The sequence below is a fragment of the Hemiscyllium ocellatum genome, chromosome 6 (genome assembly GCF_020745735.1).
Source record: "Hemiscyllium ocellatum isolate sHemOce1 chromosome 6, sHemOce1.pat.X.cur, whole genome shotgun sequence".
In the NCBI taxonomy this organism is placed as follows: domain Eukaryota; kingdom Metazoa; phylum Chordata; class Chondrichthyes; order Orectolobiformes; family Hemiscylliidae; genus Hemiscyllium; species Hemiscyllium ocellatum.
Window position 1 is genome coordinate 61,200,568 of NC_083406.1, and position 14,925 is coordinate 61,215,492.

At 39.4% G+C, this 14,925-nt stretch overlaps 1 protein-coding gene across 2 annotated transcripts in view; it reads left to right on the plus strand.

Moving 5' to 3' along the window:
* dlg2 (discs, large homolog 2 (Drosophila)) overlaps positions 1-14,925 on the plus strand; it is an 876,537-nt gene that overhangs the window by 111,658 nt on the left and 749,954 nt on the right. For both annotated transcript variants that reach the window (XM_060825990.1, XM_060825991.1), the window contains exon 2: positions 544-651. In XM_060825990.1, coding sequence (XP_060681973.1) covers positions 544-651 — 108 coding nt within the window. The remainder of the gene's footprint in view (positions 1-543; positions 652-14,925) is intronic.

Sequence of the window (14,925 nt, forward strand, 5' to 3'; positions counted from 1 at the left end):
GAGAGAAAGATAGGTATTGTGGGAGATGAAAGTGGGTGGCACAGTGTTCCTTTTGGTCATGGTTGGGGATATGAAAATGAGCTGGAAAGATGTTTCAGGCAATAGTGAGAGTGGTAGGGGAACACAATAGCAATGGAAGTATGAGATATCAGACAGATGGCACTTTCATGGGCAGTGCAGAAAAATGGTCATTTACTTTTTTCCGACGTTGCTGTACATCCCTCCAGATGCTTGAGACTGCTGTGAGCTGGGTAGCAAATGCAACCAGGCTGGAATGGTCTGATGATGTGGTCTCCAACATCGATAGTACTTTGCCTTGTACACCTTTTGGGCTATGGTGTCTTGGAATATATCTTGTAAAATGTCATAAAGAAATATTTGTTCCATTTGAGGAGAGACTTTATTTTAAAAAATGACTAGTGTCAAATTATTAAGATCCACTTTTCATCTGTTTCTTTGTGACTTATGTGTGCTAAAATATTTGCACACTGCACAATAATGACTGTATAGATTCTAATGCAATTTTAAATTCATTTATTTTAGCCAGTTGGGACAGAACAAGACACAACATTAGCAAGAGTGAAAGAAGAAACTGATGAACAGGAAGGAGAATTGCCAACAAAACTGCAAGAACAATGGGACCATGTCCAGGTACAGCCTTTGGTTAATTTCAAACAAAGCAGTTGCACTTAACCAAAACAGCATCAACTTCAACTGCTGGATACATTTTTTTTTAGCTCTTGGCTATTCATTACCAGGAATCCTTTATAACACTTTATTCTGCAGGAGATGTAAAATTGAAGCTTTATGGAGCAGCAACCAGTAAAGAAATGTAATGCAAAATCTCTCTTGATGTTTTACCTCATTAAGATTGAAAAGCTCCTTAGCATAAAAGTGATGCGCACTAACAGAAGTGCCAGATTCAATCTCTGGTCCATGCTCAGTTAGATAATCTCCATTGGGTTTTCAACAGGGGCAGTGCATTTGATTTTAGTGTCCTTGGTTTGGAGAGGTTGTAAATTGCTTCTGGTTTCTATCCACTGACCACTTTGGAAATGTTTACAGGAGGATGAATTGAAGTTCAAATATTCCCGTTGATTTCTTATCAAGAGTGATTATTCTGGAGGATATATCTGCAATATGCCTATAAGGAGAAGAAAATTGTAATGAAATAAATTAGCATTTAATGAAGGAAGAAGTCAACATATTAAGTAATATATATTTTTGTAAGGTTTTTTTGCTAGAACTATTTGCAGAAATGCTTTAATTCTATTGCTGGACAGTTGGCTTCTGGAGCTAAACTATAAAATAAACTGTAATTTAATATAAATTGGCAGTCTGACTGACTGAGTTTAAAAAGAGAAATAGAAAAACAGTTTTTAGGAAATGTGTTTTATTGTGTAAAAACACAAGGAGAAATTTACCCTGCAAACATATGTGTATGTCCTTGGATTGCTTGATATTGCCTATGGCACTGCAGAATTTAAGCTACCTGCCCAATATTGACATTTCTCTTTGAGTACCAATTTTTCTTTGATATTCTTTTCCATTAGTTTCACTGTACTATTATCTTTGCCTGAAATCATACTGAATGTCATGGGGACTGGATGATATCCAACAACTTGCTGAAATGACCATCTTTTAAAAATAAACCTTATAAATAAGTATTGCCAAGCTTTATGTGCGAGGCATCAAGGCTAATCCCAATTTCTGTGTCAATCAATGTTTGCGTTTCTGTGGGTATTGTTGGATAGCAATCGGGACCGGGGCTCTCAACATTTTGACCCTTCTTAACAAACTTAGTTGGGATTTGTGAATTCCCTGGATCAATTTGCATAATGATGCGAGAGGGAGCATAAGAATGCAACTTAAAATACCTGTGTTTGTAGCCCTAAAAGCTTAATGGTTAATTTATAATTGCACTTTTTATGCATTTTGGATACAAATCATGAGTTGGGAAAAAGAATACAATAGAAAACAAATTACACTTAATTATTCTATTTAATTATCAGAAATTCAATTCAAATGACTGTATATTGATGGGCATTTAAAAACACTGGTGTGACAGATAACGCCAGTACCATTGAGTGCGATTAGTACCATTTTAAGAGTGATCTCTGTCATGTGTTTGAAGGTACAGCCCTTTGTTCTAATTTGCATTATTATGCAAAAATTAGATTTGATCTTTAAAAAAACAATATATTTGATTTGATATCCAATACAGTATCATATAAGGAAAAATATACTTAATCAAGATACTTAATTTTAAAAATGCTTTAAGCAATTAAATTCGTAATGGTGTACCAGTATGATGAGATAATGGTGTGTGAATATGAAGAAATATCTTTGTTAAGGTAAAATTGCATCTCAAGTCTGATGTAATTTGAATTAAACATTTAATAATTGAGTCCAGTCAGTGGACCACTAAAATCTAGAAAATGTAGTATACTTGGTGCAACCTCTATTTTGGATGGTGTAAAGCAAAAGAAGTGCCTGTAGCAACCTTTGACTATGATAGTAACACTTCTGGTAACATTAGGATAGAATTTCCATGAGGAGCACAATCTGAGAATTTGCAGTCAGTAATGCTGTGAAATTGCACTGGTTTTGATGATGTGGTTAGACCCAGGTTTTTGTGAAAACTCATTTGTAAATGCCCTATTATGATATTTTCAATTGATGATTGCTATCAAGCAATGTTATTAATGCTAATTGATTATTGGAAGAAACAAGGTCTTTGGTGCCTCAAGATAATGGGATCAAATTCATTTAAACTTAAAATGTTTCAAGCATTTTCTGCAGCTGTAGAAGAAAACCAATCAGTGGTTTCAAATGTCTGCAAGTCATAGGTCTTAACTAACAAAGGGTTACAAGCCCAGCTAATTGAAATATGACTTGTCCAGTATTACCGAGTGAAATCTGACTAGGTAGATCATCAGTTTTAGTTTTGCTGTTTTGGTTACTTTGTTGGTCAGTCAGTCACTGAGCAAATTCAAAAGTGCTTCAAAATTTGTTATACACAAAGGGATAAAATAACCTATTAAACTGTATAAGAATTAGTTGGATTATCCATATCAAAAGCAAAGATTTCAACATTTTTACCCCCAACAACAGGTTTATTCAAATGTCAGTGAAAGGTCTTCCTGTTACCATTATAAAGTTCCTATTGTTGGCTGCAGTTGGTTTATTTCCACCATTAACTCGATTGTAGCCTCTTTAATTAATGACTCTGCAAAAACCCTGATATAAACAGCTAAAACAGCTTATTTATTTCTTGTCATAAATTCCAGAAACTCCTCATTCTCCACCTTCTGTTTTTGGATCTCTTCTCTCGTTAACAAGACTGAAGCTTGAGGAGTGTGTTGTCGCTCATTAGTCCGTGGGTTGCAACATAAAATAAAAATGTCTTTTTTCCAGTTACTGAGATGGCGAGTTAAATATCTTTATTATTATCAGGTTTTAAACAAAGATCTAAAAAGCAGGTTACTTGATAAACATAATTATGGGTTTATTATTCAAAATAAAGTTTATTCAATAAGGATTTAATAATGGGTTAATATGCATAGTTCTGGAGTAGTATAAATGCTCAACTGTATAAATATCCTCAAAATTCTCATATAAACTCAAAGACACACTCTCTTCAGGGAAAAAAAATGAAAAAGTTTTCTCTACAAAGATTGACTTTCTGAAAAAAAGAACATTTTTTTCCCCAATGGATTATTCCTGAAGGCAAAAAGATAAAAAGTAGAATGTTCTGTAGTCTGTTGTTCTGATATTCTGGTATGTATGAGCAAGTAATTAGTTACTTGGATATGCTAGTGTTGGACTGGGATGGACAAAATTAAAAATCTCACAACACCAGCTTATAGTCCTATAAGTTTATTTGAAAGCACTAGCTTTCGGAGCATCGCTCCCAACCATCTGATGAAGAAGCAGTGCTCCGAAAGCTAGTGCTTTCAAATAAATCTGTTGGACTATAACCTGGTGTTGTGATTTTTTTAAACAAGTCATTGGTCATTCACTTGTCTATGAAGTCTTGCTCAGGAAATACAATCATGAGACATTGTTCAAGTTTCTCTTTCAAAAGAAAAAAAAAATCACCCTGAACTGAAATAGGAGCGGTAAACTAGTCAGTTTGTTTATAACAAACTTTCAGTTTGTCCTTAATCAACTTCCTTTCAAGTGAATTACATAAAACAGCAGTTACCCCTACCCCCACCTCTATTCCTGCAGAAGAGTTATACCCGAAATGTTGGCTTCTCCACTTCATGATGCTGCCTGGCTTGATGTGTTCCTCCAGTGTCCTGCTTGTCCACAGAACAACAAACAGCAATCATCAACCAACCACTTTCTAGGCTTGCTTCTTTTGAAAAAAAAAATCAGAGGGAAGCATCCATGGTCTCTTTTAAAGAAACATCTCCATAAATTTATGGGCGGCATGGTGGCACCGTGGTTAGCACTGTTACCTCACAGCGCCAGAGACCTGGGTTCAATTCCTGCCTCAGGCGACTGACTGTGTGGAGTTTGCACATTCTCCTCGTGTCTGCATGGGTTTCCTCCGGGTGCTCCGGTTTCCTCCCACAGTCCAAAAATGTGCAGGTTAGGTGAATTGGCCATGCTAAATTGCCTGTAGTGTTAGGTGCAGGGGTAAATGTAGGGGAATGGGTCTGGGTGGTTTGCGCTTTGGTGGGTTGGTGTGGACTTATTGGGCTGAAGGACCTGTTTCCACACTGTAAGTGATCTAACCTAAAAAAAATGTTGAAATAAATTTTCTTTTTCCACAGTTCTTCAAGACTTAAATCCATAAGGCAGGATTTATGCAGGCACGAGGGAATGTTGTTGAACAAAGAAACCTATGTACATCGTTCCTTGAAAGTGGTGTCACAGCTAGACAGGGTGGTGAAGAAGGCACTTGACACTTAGCTTCATTGGTCAGAACATTGAGTAAGGGAATTGGGAACATCATATTATTGCTGTACATGGTATTGTTAAGGACTACTGTGTATAATTCTGATTGCCTTGCTATATAAAAGTAGTTATTAAATTGGAAGGGTACAAAAAGTATTTACAAGGATGTTACAAAGATTGGACAGTTTGAGTTTTAAGGGGAGGCTGGATAGGCTGGGACATGTTTCCACGGAGTGTAGGAGGCTGAGGGGTGAGCTTAGAGCTTTATAAAATCATGAGGGTCGTAGATATGGTGATTAGCCAAAGTCTTTCCCCAGAGTAGGTGAGTCCAAAACTAGAGGGCATAGATTTAAGATGAGAAGGGAAATATTTAGAAGGGACCCGAGAGGAGATTTTTTTCACACAAATGGTGGTACATATGTAGAATGAGCTGCCAAAGGGAGTGGTAGTGGTGGGTAAAATTACAACATTTAAAAGATATTTGGAGTGAATGGATAGAAAATGTTTAGATGGATATGGGCCAAATTCAGGCAAATGGACTTAAGTTTAAGAAACGTGGTCAGCATGGACGAGTTGGGCTGAAGGGTCTGTTTCCATGCTGTATGACTCTGACGCCTCCAAGTAATATTAAATGAGCAAAGCTAATTCTTATGTTGTTTTCATTAAGTGCCAGTTTCACTGCAAGACTCAATAAGTTTGATTGTCATATATAATCAAACATGCCTTCATTGACTACCTACTCCACGCTATTGCATCAGTTTTGTCTGATTCTAGCCCCATTTTACCACATGCAGTCCCTGGAACAACTTGCCACTGCAGGGAAATCCTGAAACTGATCGAATTTCTGGTGCCAGTGCCATCATTTAAAAGGCTTTTGTGTACCCAGCCAAGCATTGTCAGTCCAGAGCTACTCTACATGGTTCCTGACATTTGTTCCTGACTTGGCAGACAGAGAAATTTGGTGTCTTTCTTTGTGGCTGGCCCCAGATCAGAAGAGACTGTGTCACCATACCATGCCAGGCTTGACTGAGGTTGACTCCTTGTAGTCTTCACCACCAAGATTAATGCACAGTAATGTATGAAGCAGGTCAATGTCCTTCTCCATTCCTCCAGTGTAAGTGCCAACGTCCTCTCTTTGATATCTGTCACACACACTATCTTTGTTATAGTACCCATCTAAGACTGAGGTTCATACTCTCATACTCTCACTATTGCATCAGAACCATCATTTTCCTGACTTGCTGTCACTTCAATCCTGACACAATTAACTCTGCATGCCCTCTTTGTTACCTGCTCATTTGCTTGGGCCACCTCCCCACCTGCGTCAAAAGTAAAACTGACACTCGTTTTTATCTCTCTTAATACCATATCCCCTCATTCCACGAAAAAAGCAGCCTATAATAGGGCAAAATGAGAGCCCAGTGGTAGTGGATTACAATAGTCCAAGAAGACAACTCACTAACACCTTCTCAAGGGCAACTGGGGCTGGGCAATAAATGCTGGCCTGCTAGTGACACCAACATCCCACAAGTGAAGAAAAAAATTGAATTCTTCACACCTTATGAGGAGAGAATCCTGACTGTCCATCCCCAGTGACTATCTCACTATGTCTAAGCCCCTGGATTACTGTCAGAAGTTGCCCTTGACTGACTGTAGCAGACCCCTGAGAGAAGTCCGCCTCATTTTAACTTAACTGAGGACTGCTGACATCGAGGACTAGCTTCCTGCTTTTGTGCAGTCAGGTAATGGAGAGTATTGTGAGCCTGTTAGGTTCAGAATGAGTGAATGCTATGACAATAAGCAAAGATATCATGGCACCTGTCTGAATAACCAAAGAATTTCTGGTTTGGGGAATGAAAAAGTGGGGTTAGTTATAGGGGAAATGAGAAAATCTGAATTAAAGGAGAAGCTAAGAGTGCAGAACTCAGGAAAGATTATTAAAATCTCTAGCACAGACACTAATAGGACAATGTTTGGAAAAGGTGAGCAATCAAAATTCAAGCACACTAAACAAACGAATGACAATGTGAAAAGGAACGGCTGATACAGGACTGAAGGTGTTATATCTGAAAGCATGCAGTATATGGAATAAGGTAAATTACCTTGTGGTACAGATTGAAATTGGCAGGTTATGATGTGGCAGGCATGACTGAGATGTGGCTGCAAGGGAATCAGGATTGGGAGCTGAATATTCAAGGACATACCCCGTATTAAATAGACAGGCAGGTGAGAAGAAGGGGTGGGATTGTTGTATTAGTAAGAAATAAAATTAAATCAATAGGAAGAAACAAAGTAGAGTCAGATGGCATATAATCTGTGTGGGTAGAATTGAAGAACCGCAAAGGTTAAAAAAAACATAGTTGGAGTTATGTACAGTCCTCCAAACAATCATCAGGAGCTGGAGTGCAAGATACACCAAGCGTGTGTAGGAAAAAGGTGTGTAGGAAAAGCAAAGTTACAGTGATCATGAGAGATCTCAATATGCAGGTGGACTTGGAAAATCAGGTTGATAGTGGAGTTCAAGAAAAGGAATTTGTAGAATGTCTACGAGATGGCTTTTTGGAGTTTGTAGTGGAGCCCACTGGGGAACAGGCAATTCTGGATTTAATGTTATGCAAGGAGGCAGACTTGATAAGGCAGCTTAAGGTGAAGGAACCTTGAGGAGGCAATGATCATAATATAATTGAATTTATTCTGCAATTTGAGAGGAAGAAGGTAGAATCAGAGGTAACAGCATTACAGATGAATAAAGGCAAACACAGAGGAATGAGGGAGGAGCTGAGTAAAACCGCTTAGGAGAGGAGCCTAGCAGGAAAGATCACGGAACAGCAAAGGCAGGAGCTTCTGGGAGTAATTTAGGTGACACAGCAGAGATTCATCCTGAAGAAAATGAAGCATGGTACAGGGAGGATGAGGCAACCATGGCTGACCAGGGAAGTCAGGACCAGATAGCATAAATGTAAAAGAGAAAGCATGTAATATGGTGAAGAATAGTGGATTCTTGCAAAGAACACAGGGCAACAAAAAAAAGAGAGAGAAGATTAAATATGAGAGTAAGCTAGCCAGTAATGTAAAAGAAGACTGTCAGAGTTTCTTTAGATATTTAAAGGACAAAAGAAAGGCAAAAGTGGACATTGGATTGTTGGAAAATGGTGCTGGAGAGATAATAATGGGGAACAAGGAAATGGCTGAGGAACTGAATAATTACTTTATGTCAGTCCTCACGGTGGAAGACACTAGTAATATCCCAAAAATTCAAGAGAGTTAGGGGGCAGAGCCGAATATGATGGCCATCACTAGGAGACGGTGCTAGAAAAAACTGAATGGCTGAAGGTAGATAAATCTTCTGGACTGGATGGATGACACCCAGGATTCTGAAGGGGCTAGCTGAAGAGACAGTGGAGGTGTTAGTGGTGATCTTTCAGGAATCGCTAGAATCAGGGAGGTTCCCAGAGGACTGGAAAATCGCTAACATGACACCCCTGGAATTGTATGGTAAAATAGGGCAAAGTCAGCATGGTTTCCTCAAAGAAAATCATGCCTGACAAGTTTGCTAAAATTCTTTAAGGCAGTAATGAGCAGATTAGACCAAAAAGAGCCAACAGATGTCATCTACCTGGACTTCTACAAGGCCATTGACATGGTGCTGCACAGGAGGCTACTGAGTAAGATATGGTGTCAGAGACAAGATGCTAGCATGGATAGAAACTTGGCTATCTGGCAGAATGCAGATGAAAGGGACCTTCTCAGGATGGCAGCCTGTGAGAGATGGTTTTCTGTGAGGCTTAGTTTTTGGACCACAACTTTTCACTTCATACAGCAATGATCTAGGTGAGGGAACTAAGGGAATCCTGGCTACATTTGCAGATGGGACAAGTAGCTTTGAGGAGACTGAGAGGCTGTAGAAGGATTTGGACAAGTTAGGAGAGTAGGCAAAGAAGTGGCAGATGGAATGCAACTTGGGAAAGTGTGAGGTCATGAGCTTTGGTAGGAAGAACAGAGGCATGGACTGCTTTCTAAATGGGGAAAAAAATTCAGAAGTCTGAAATGCAGAGACTTGGGAATTCTAGTCCAGGATTCTCTCAAGGTAAACTTGTGGGTTGAGTCAGTAGTTAGCAGGGCAAATGCAATGATGGCATGTATTTTGAGGACTTGAATATAGAGTCATAGAAATGTACAGCATGAAAACAGACCCTTTGGTCCAACTCGTCCATGCCGACCAGATATCCCAACCCAATCTAGTCCCATCTGCCAGCACCTGGCCCATATCCCTCCAAATCCTTCCCATTTATATACCCATCCAGATGCCGTTTAAATGTTGCAATTGTACTAGCCTTCATCACTTCCTCTGACAGCTCATTCCATACACGTACCACCTCTGCGTGTAAATGTTGCCCCTTAGGTCTCTTTTACATGTTTCCTCTCTCACCCTAAACCTATGCCCTCTAGTTCTGGACTCCCTCACCTCAGGGAAAAGACTGCGTATTTGTCCTATCCATGACCCTCAAGAAGGTTACCCCTCAGCCTCCAATGCTCCAGGGAAAACAACCCCAGCCTATTCAACCTCTCCCTATAGCTCAAATCTTCCAACCCTGGCAACATCCTTGGAAATCTTTTCTGAATCTTTTCAAGTTTCACAACATCTTTCCGATAGGAAGGAGACCAGAATTGCTTGCAATATTCCAACAGTGGCCTAACCAATGTCCTGTACTGCCACAACATGACCTCCCAACTCCTGTACTCAATACTCTGACCAATAAAGAAAGCATATCAAATGCCTTCTTCACAATCCTATCTACCTGTGACTCCACTTTCAAGGAGCTATGAACCTGCGCTCCAAGGTCTCTTTGTTTAGCAACACTCCCGAGGACCTTACCATTAAGTGTATAAGTCCTGCTAAGATTTGCTTTCCCAAAATGCAGCACCTCACATTTATCTAAATTAAACTCCATCTGCTACTTCTCAGCCCATTGGCCCATCTGATCAAGATCCATCGTAATGTGAGTTAAACTTCTTTGCTGTCCACTACACCTCCAATTTTGGTGTCATCAGCAATCTTACTAACTATACCTCTTATGCTCACATCCAAATCATTTATATAAATGACAAAAGGTAGTGGAACCAGCACCAATCTTTGTGGCATTCCCCTGGTCACAGGCCTCCAGTCTGAGAAACAATCCTACACCGTCACCCTCTGTCTTCACCTTTGAGCCAGTTCTGTATCCAAACGGCGGGTTCTTCCTGTGTTCTATGAGATTTAACCTTGCTAACCAGTCTCCCATGGGGGACCTTGTTGAATGCCTTACTGAAGTCCATATCGATCACACCTACCACTCTGCCCTCATTAATCCTCTTTGCTACTTCTTCAAAAAACTCAAACAAGTTTGTGAGACACGATTTCCCATACACAAAGCCATGTTGACTATCCCTAATCAGTCCTTGCCTTTTCAATAATTTTGCGGCTCTGTAAGGCTCTGGTCAGGTCAAATTTGGAGTATTGTGCACAGTTTTGGTCTCTGTGTTTCAGGAAGGATGGACTGGCCCTGTAGTGATTTCAGAGGAGGTTCACGAGAACTGTCCCAGGAATGAAAAACTTAACATATGAGGAATGTTTGAGGACTCTGGCTTTATATTCGATGGAGTTTAGAAGGATGAAGAGAGGATCTAATTGAAACATACAGAATACTGAATGGCCTGGACAGTGTAGATGTTGGGGAGACGTTTCCATTGGTAGCAGGGACTAGGACCTGAGGTCACAGCCTTGGAGTAAAGGTAAGACGTTTTGGAATGGAGATAAGGAGAAACTGCTTCAGACAATGAGTGGTGGATCTATGGAATTCATTGCCATAGAAGGCTGTGGAGGCCAGGTCATTGATATATTTAAGACTGAGATAGGTCATTGAGTATCAAGGGGGCCAAGGGCTCTGGGAAGAAAGTGGGATAATGAGATTGAGAAACTTATCAGCTGTGATTGAATGACAGAGCAGACTCAATGGGCTGAATGCCTCATTTTTGCACCTCGGTCTTATGGTCTTATAAAGTACTCGGGCATGCAGTCTGTTCACTCTGAGTGCAGTGTCTTTACTGCTGTGTTGCAATGATAGTTGCCCTGCAGCCTGAGGTACAGCTTTGAAAGGTAGAAGCATCCTGGAAGTGGATTGGAGGTGTGCCATGAGCATTCTTAGAGGCTAGCACATGTTAGATGACAATGTCTGTGGACATGAATTGCCTAGTGTCCATGGAGAATGCCCTAAATTGGTGCCTGGTGTTCAGTATGGAGATCCTTTGAAGCAAATGTTGAGGTGAGGTCACCAGATACCTACTTTGATTTTATTGTCGAGATTTTTCAAAGTTGAGATTTCTCAGTATCTAGCTTGTTCGACACATTTCACAAGATAGGAAGTAGAGTATTAATTAAAAGATTTGCAGCATTAATAAGGCATTTAATAAGTGATAATCCTCTTTAATTGCCAAATTACTGCTGCGTGGACAGAACTCACTATTCTGTTCACCAGAGAGTACCATATGAGTAAGCATAGGTAATTTAGCCCATTGCACTTGCTCCACCATTCAGTATGATCCTGGAACACTTCAATACCCTGCACTCATCTGATCCCAATTATCCTATATACCACGAGTAATTATAAATCTATCAATCTCGATCTTAAACATGGTCAAAATTTGAGCTTCTCCCCCTTTGTGGGAGAGAATTGAAAAGGTTTACAAAGCGTTAAAAAAATTCTCATCTTGGATCTAAGTGGAATCTCCTTTATTTTTAAACTTGTACCCTCAGTTCTACACTGATCAAACAGGAAAAGCATTCTATCTACATCTGCATCTACCCTACCCATTCCTTTAAATATTTTGTAGGCTTCAAATCTTCAAGGTCACATAAATTTTCAAAATTCTAGAGAATACAGTTCCAATTTACTCCGTCTCCTTTCCAGGTACAAGTCTGCTGAGCCTTTGTTGTTTTTTTCTCTCTGACAATAATATCTTTCCTGGACTATAGAGTTCAAAGCTATACACAACACTCCAAGGTGTGATCAAACCAAGCTACTATAAAATTGAAGCAAGCCTTCATTATTTCTGCACTCAAATATTCTTGCAATAAAGACCGTTAGTCTTCATAATAGCTTGCTTCATTTTTGTGTTAGCCTTCAATGACTTATCAACATGCACACCTGGTTTCTTTGGTATGCCTACTCTTCCTATCCTTTTATCCGTTAAGAAATACATCTTCTCAACTACCAAAATGGATAATCCCACATTTATGCACATTATATTCCATCGCCATTTTCTAGCCCATTCACTATGCTGTCCAAATCTTTTTGAAGACACCTATAACTTCCTCACAACACACATTCTTTTTTAGATTTGTATCATCCAGACAAATGGGAATATTACATCTGATAGTTGGTATATATTGTGAACAGCTGAGACTTTGTGGTACTTCACTTGCACAGCCTGCCAATACAGGAATGACCCATTTATACTATTATATGACTGTCCAATTATTAATCCATGCCAGTACATTACCTCTTATCCCTTTTGCTTCACTTTTTCTCATTTGTCTCCAGCTAGGAACTTTATCCAAGGACTTCAGAAAACCGGAGTATCCCAAGACCATGAGCTCTCCTTGAGGATTTTTGTCAATAACATCTTCCAAAAAAACCTCCAGCTTTGTCAAGCATGATTTCCGATTCAGAAATCCATGCTGACTATGCCCCATCAAAACATTATCTTTATTTATCCAATCCTGCATAATACATTTTAGCATTTTCTCTGCTCAGTTTGTAGTTACCTATTTTTTCTCTCTCACTCACTCCTTAAATAGTGGGGTGACATTTGCTAACTTCCAATCCACGGGATTGTTCTGTAGAACTTTAGAAGATAACTACCAATCCTGCATCTATCTCTATAGCTAACTCCTTCAACAATCTGAAGCGTAGACTATTAGGTTCTGAGGATTTATAAACTTTCAGCTGCTTTAATTTCTCCAGTGTAAGCTTACTGATGCTACACCTTTATCTACTGATTTTCCTTACCCATTTGGATTTCTAGTTTATAGGCCGTTTCTTTAAATGTTGCACAATCCTGATGTTCCTTTGTTAGCTATTGTTATATGACCTCTTTTTGAGTGCTTGTGCCTTGACAATGTATAATTACTGAAGTCTTTAAAAATTATCCATTACCTATGTACATTTATGATTTTTAATAAATTTTCACAGTCCATCTCAGCCAGTTGGTGCCCCATGCATTGATAATTTTCCTTCTTCAAATTTAACACAATTTCAGTATGAACTACCTCACTTTCAATCAAAATTCTGCCAAATGGTGATTATCCATTCCAAACAAGGTTGCTAATTAGTTCTTTTTCATTACATCGTGGTAGGTCTTGTCTTCTGGTCAGCTCCTCAATGCAGAACTTCAGAGAACCATCTCCAAACACTACAGAAACTCGTTCTCCATAGCTTTGGTGGATTGAAGTCACCCATGTTAACTGTGTTTCCCATGATGCATACTTCTCTCATCTCCTGATCAATACCATACCCACATTACCACGACTATTTGGTGGCCTCTACATAATTGCAACCAATGTCTACTTTCCTTTACTGTTTCTTATTTCCATTTAAATAGATTCTACATAGTTTTTCTGTTCTAACATTCTGATCCCATCCCTTATTATCAGTGCACCACTACCTTCTTTTCTTCCTTGTCTCTCCTTTGTAAATGTTGAATATTCAGTTTCTAGCCCTCATCACCATGCAGTCATGTTTGTGTAATGGCAATTAGATGATATGCATTTATCCTATTTTTTTGCCTTTCGATCATCCAACTTATTGCGAAGGCTGTGTGAGTTCAGGTAGAGAGCCGTTAACTTTGTCTTTTTGATATTGTTCTGCTTTTGAAGCATACTTGATACTTGGTCTTGAGTCTCCTGTCTTCTCGTCTCCTAAACGTCTATTTGACTTTCTGTTACCAACTGCATTTTATATCCTTCCAATTTATGTTACTCTTCAGGGTCTCAGTTCACAGATAAACCAATTTAAACTCACCCAAAATCACTGAAAAATCTTTCCGTGAGGATGGCAGCACCAATTCCATTAAGATTAACCCGTCCAATTTGTTATAGGCTCCCCCCCCCCCCCCACTCCAGAACCAGTCCCGGATTCCTCGGATATCTTATACCTTCTCTCATGCCCTCGTTCTCTAGCTAAGTATTCAATTGATCAACGTAGGAACAAATTACTGCAGATGTTGGAATCTTTACTGAAAGCAACAAATTACTGGAGCTCACAGCAGGTCAGACAACATCCATGGAAAGAGAGCAAGCTAACCTTTTGAGTCTAGATGATTCTTCATCAGAGCTGAAGTGAATTGTGCGGGTGGGGTAGGATGAAATTGCATTTATGCTATAATTTGGTAAGGGTGGCGGAATGAGTGTAGGGTGCTGTTGGAGAAAGATGGACTTGGCTCTGCCTGCACTCCCCCTGAGGAATCGTAACCTCACTAATTTCCAAACTGGAATATTAATTAGCAAGCACAATAGACTCAAAGGACTCATGCACTATCTGCCTGTTTTCTGAGACTACCAGGTAGTCACCAATTCCCTCTATAACCTGGATGCTTCTGATATGTAGTATGACCACCTAGGTGTTAATCCTCTGCCTCCTGGATGTAAAACAGAGGTGCCAGCCACTGCTCAAGTTTCTAAATCTGGTTCTCAAGCTTAGGCAGCTGGTGACACTTCCTGTAGATGTCTTTGTTTGGGACACTTGGAATATTCATGACTTCACAGAGCAAGATGTACAATCTACTTGACCCTTCAAACCTGCCATCTCATAATTCGAATATCTAATTATTTCCCATTGGAATCTGAATGAACTTACTGTGAAAATTCAACAAACTTTTTCTCAGAAAAAGAGAAAAAAGGTCTACAGCCTTAAACACAAACTAAATGCGCAATTTTCAATATGAATATTGGAAATACTGATTAAACTTACGCCCCTGATC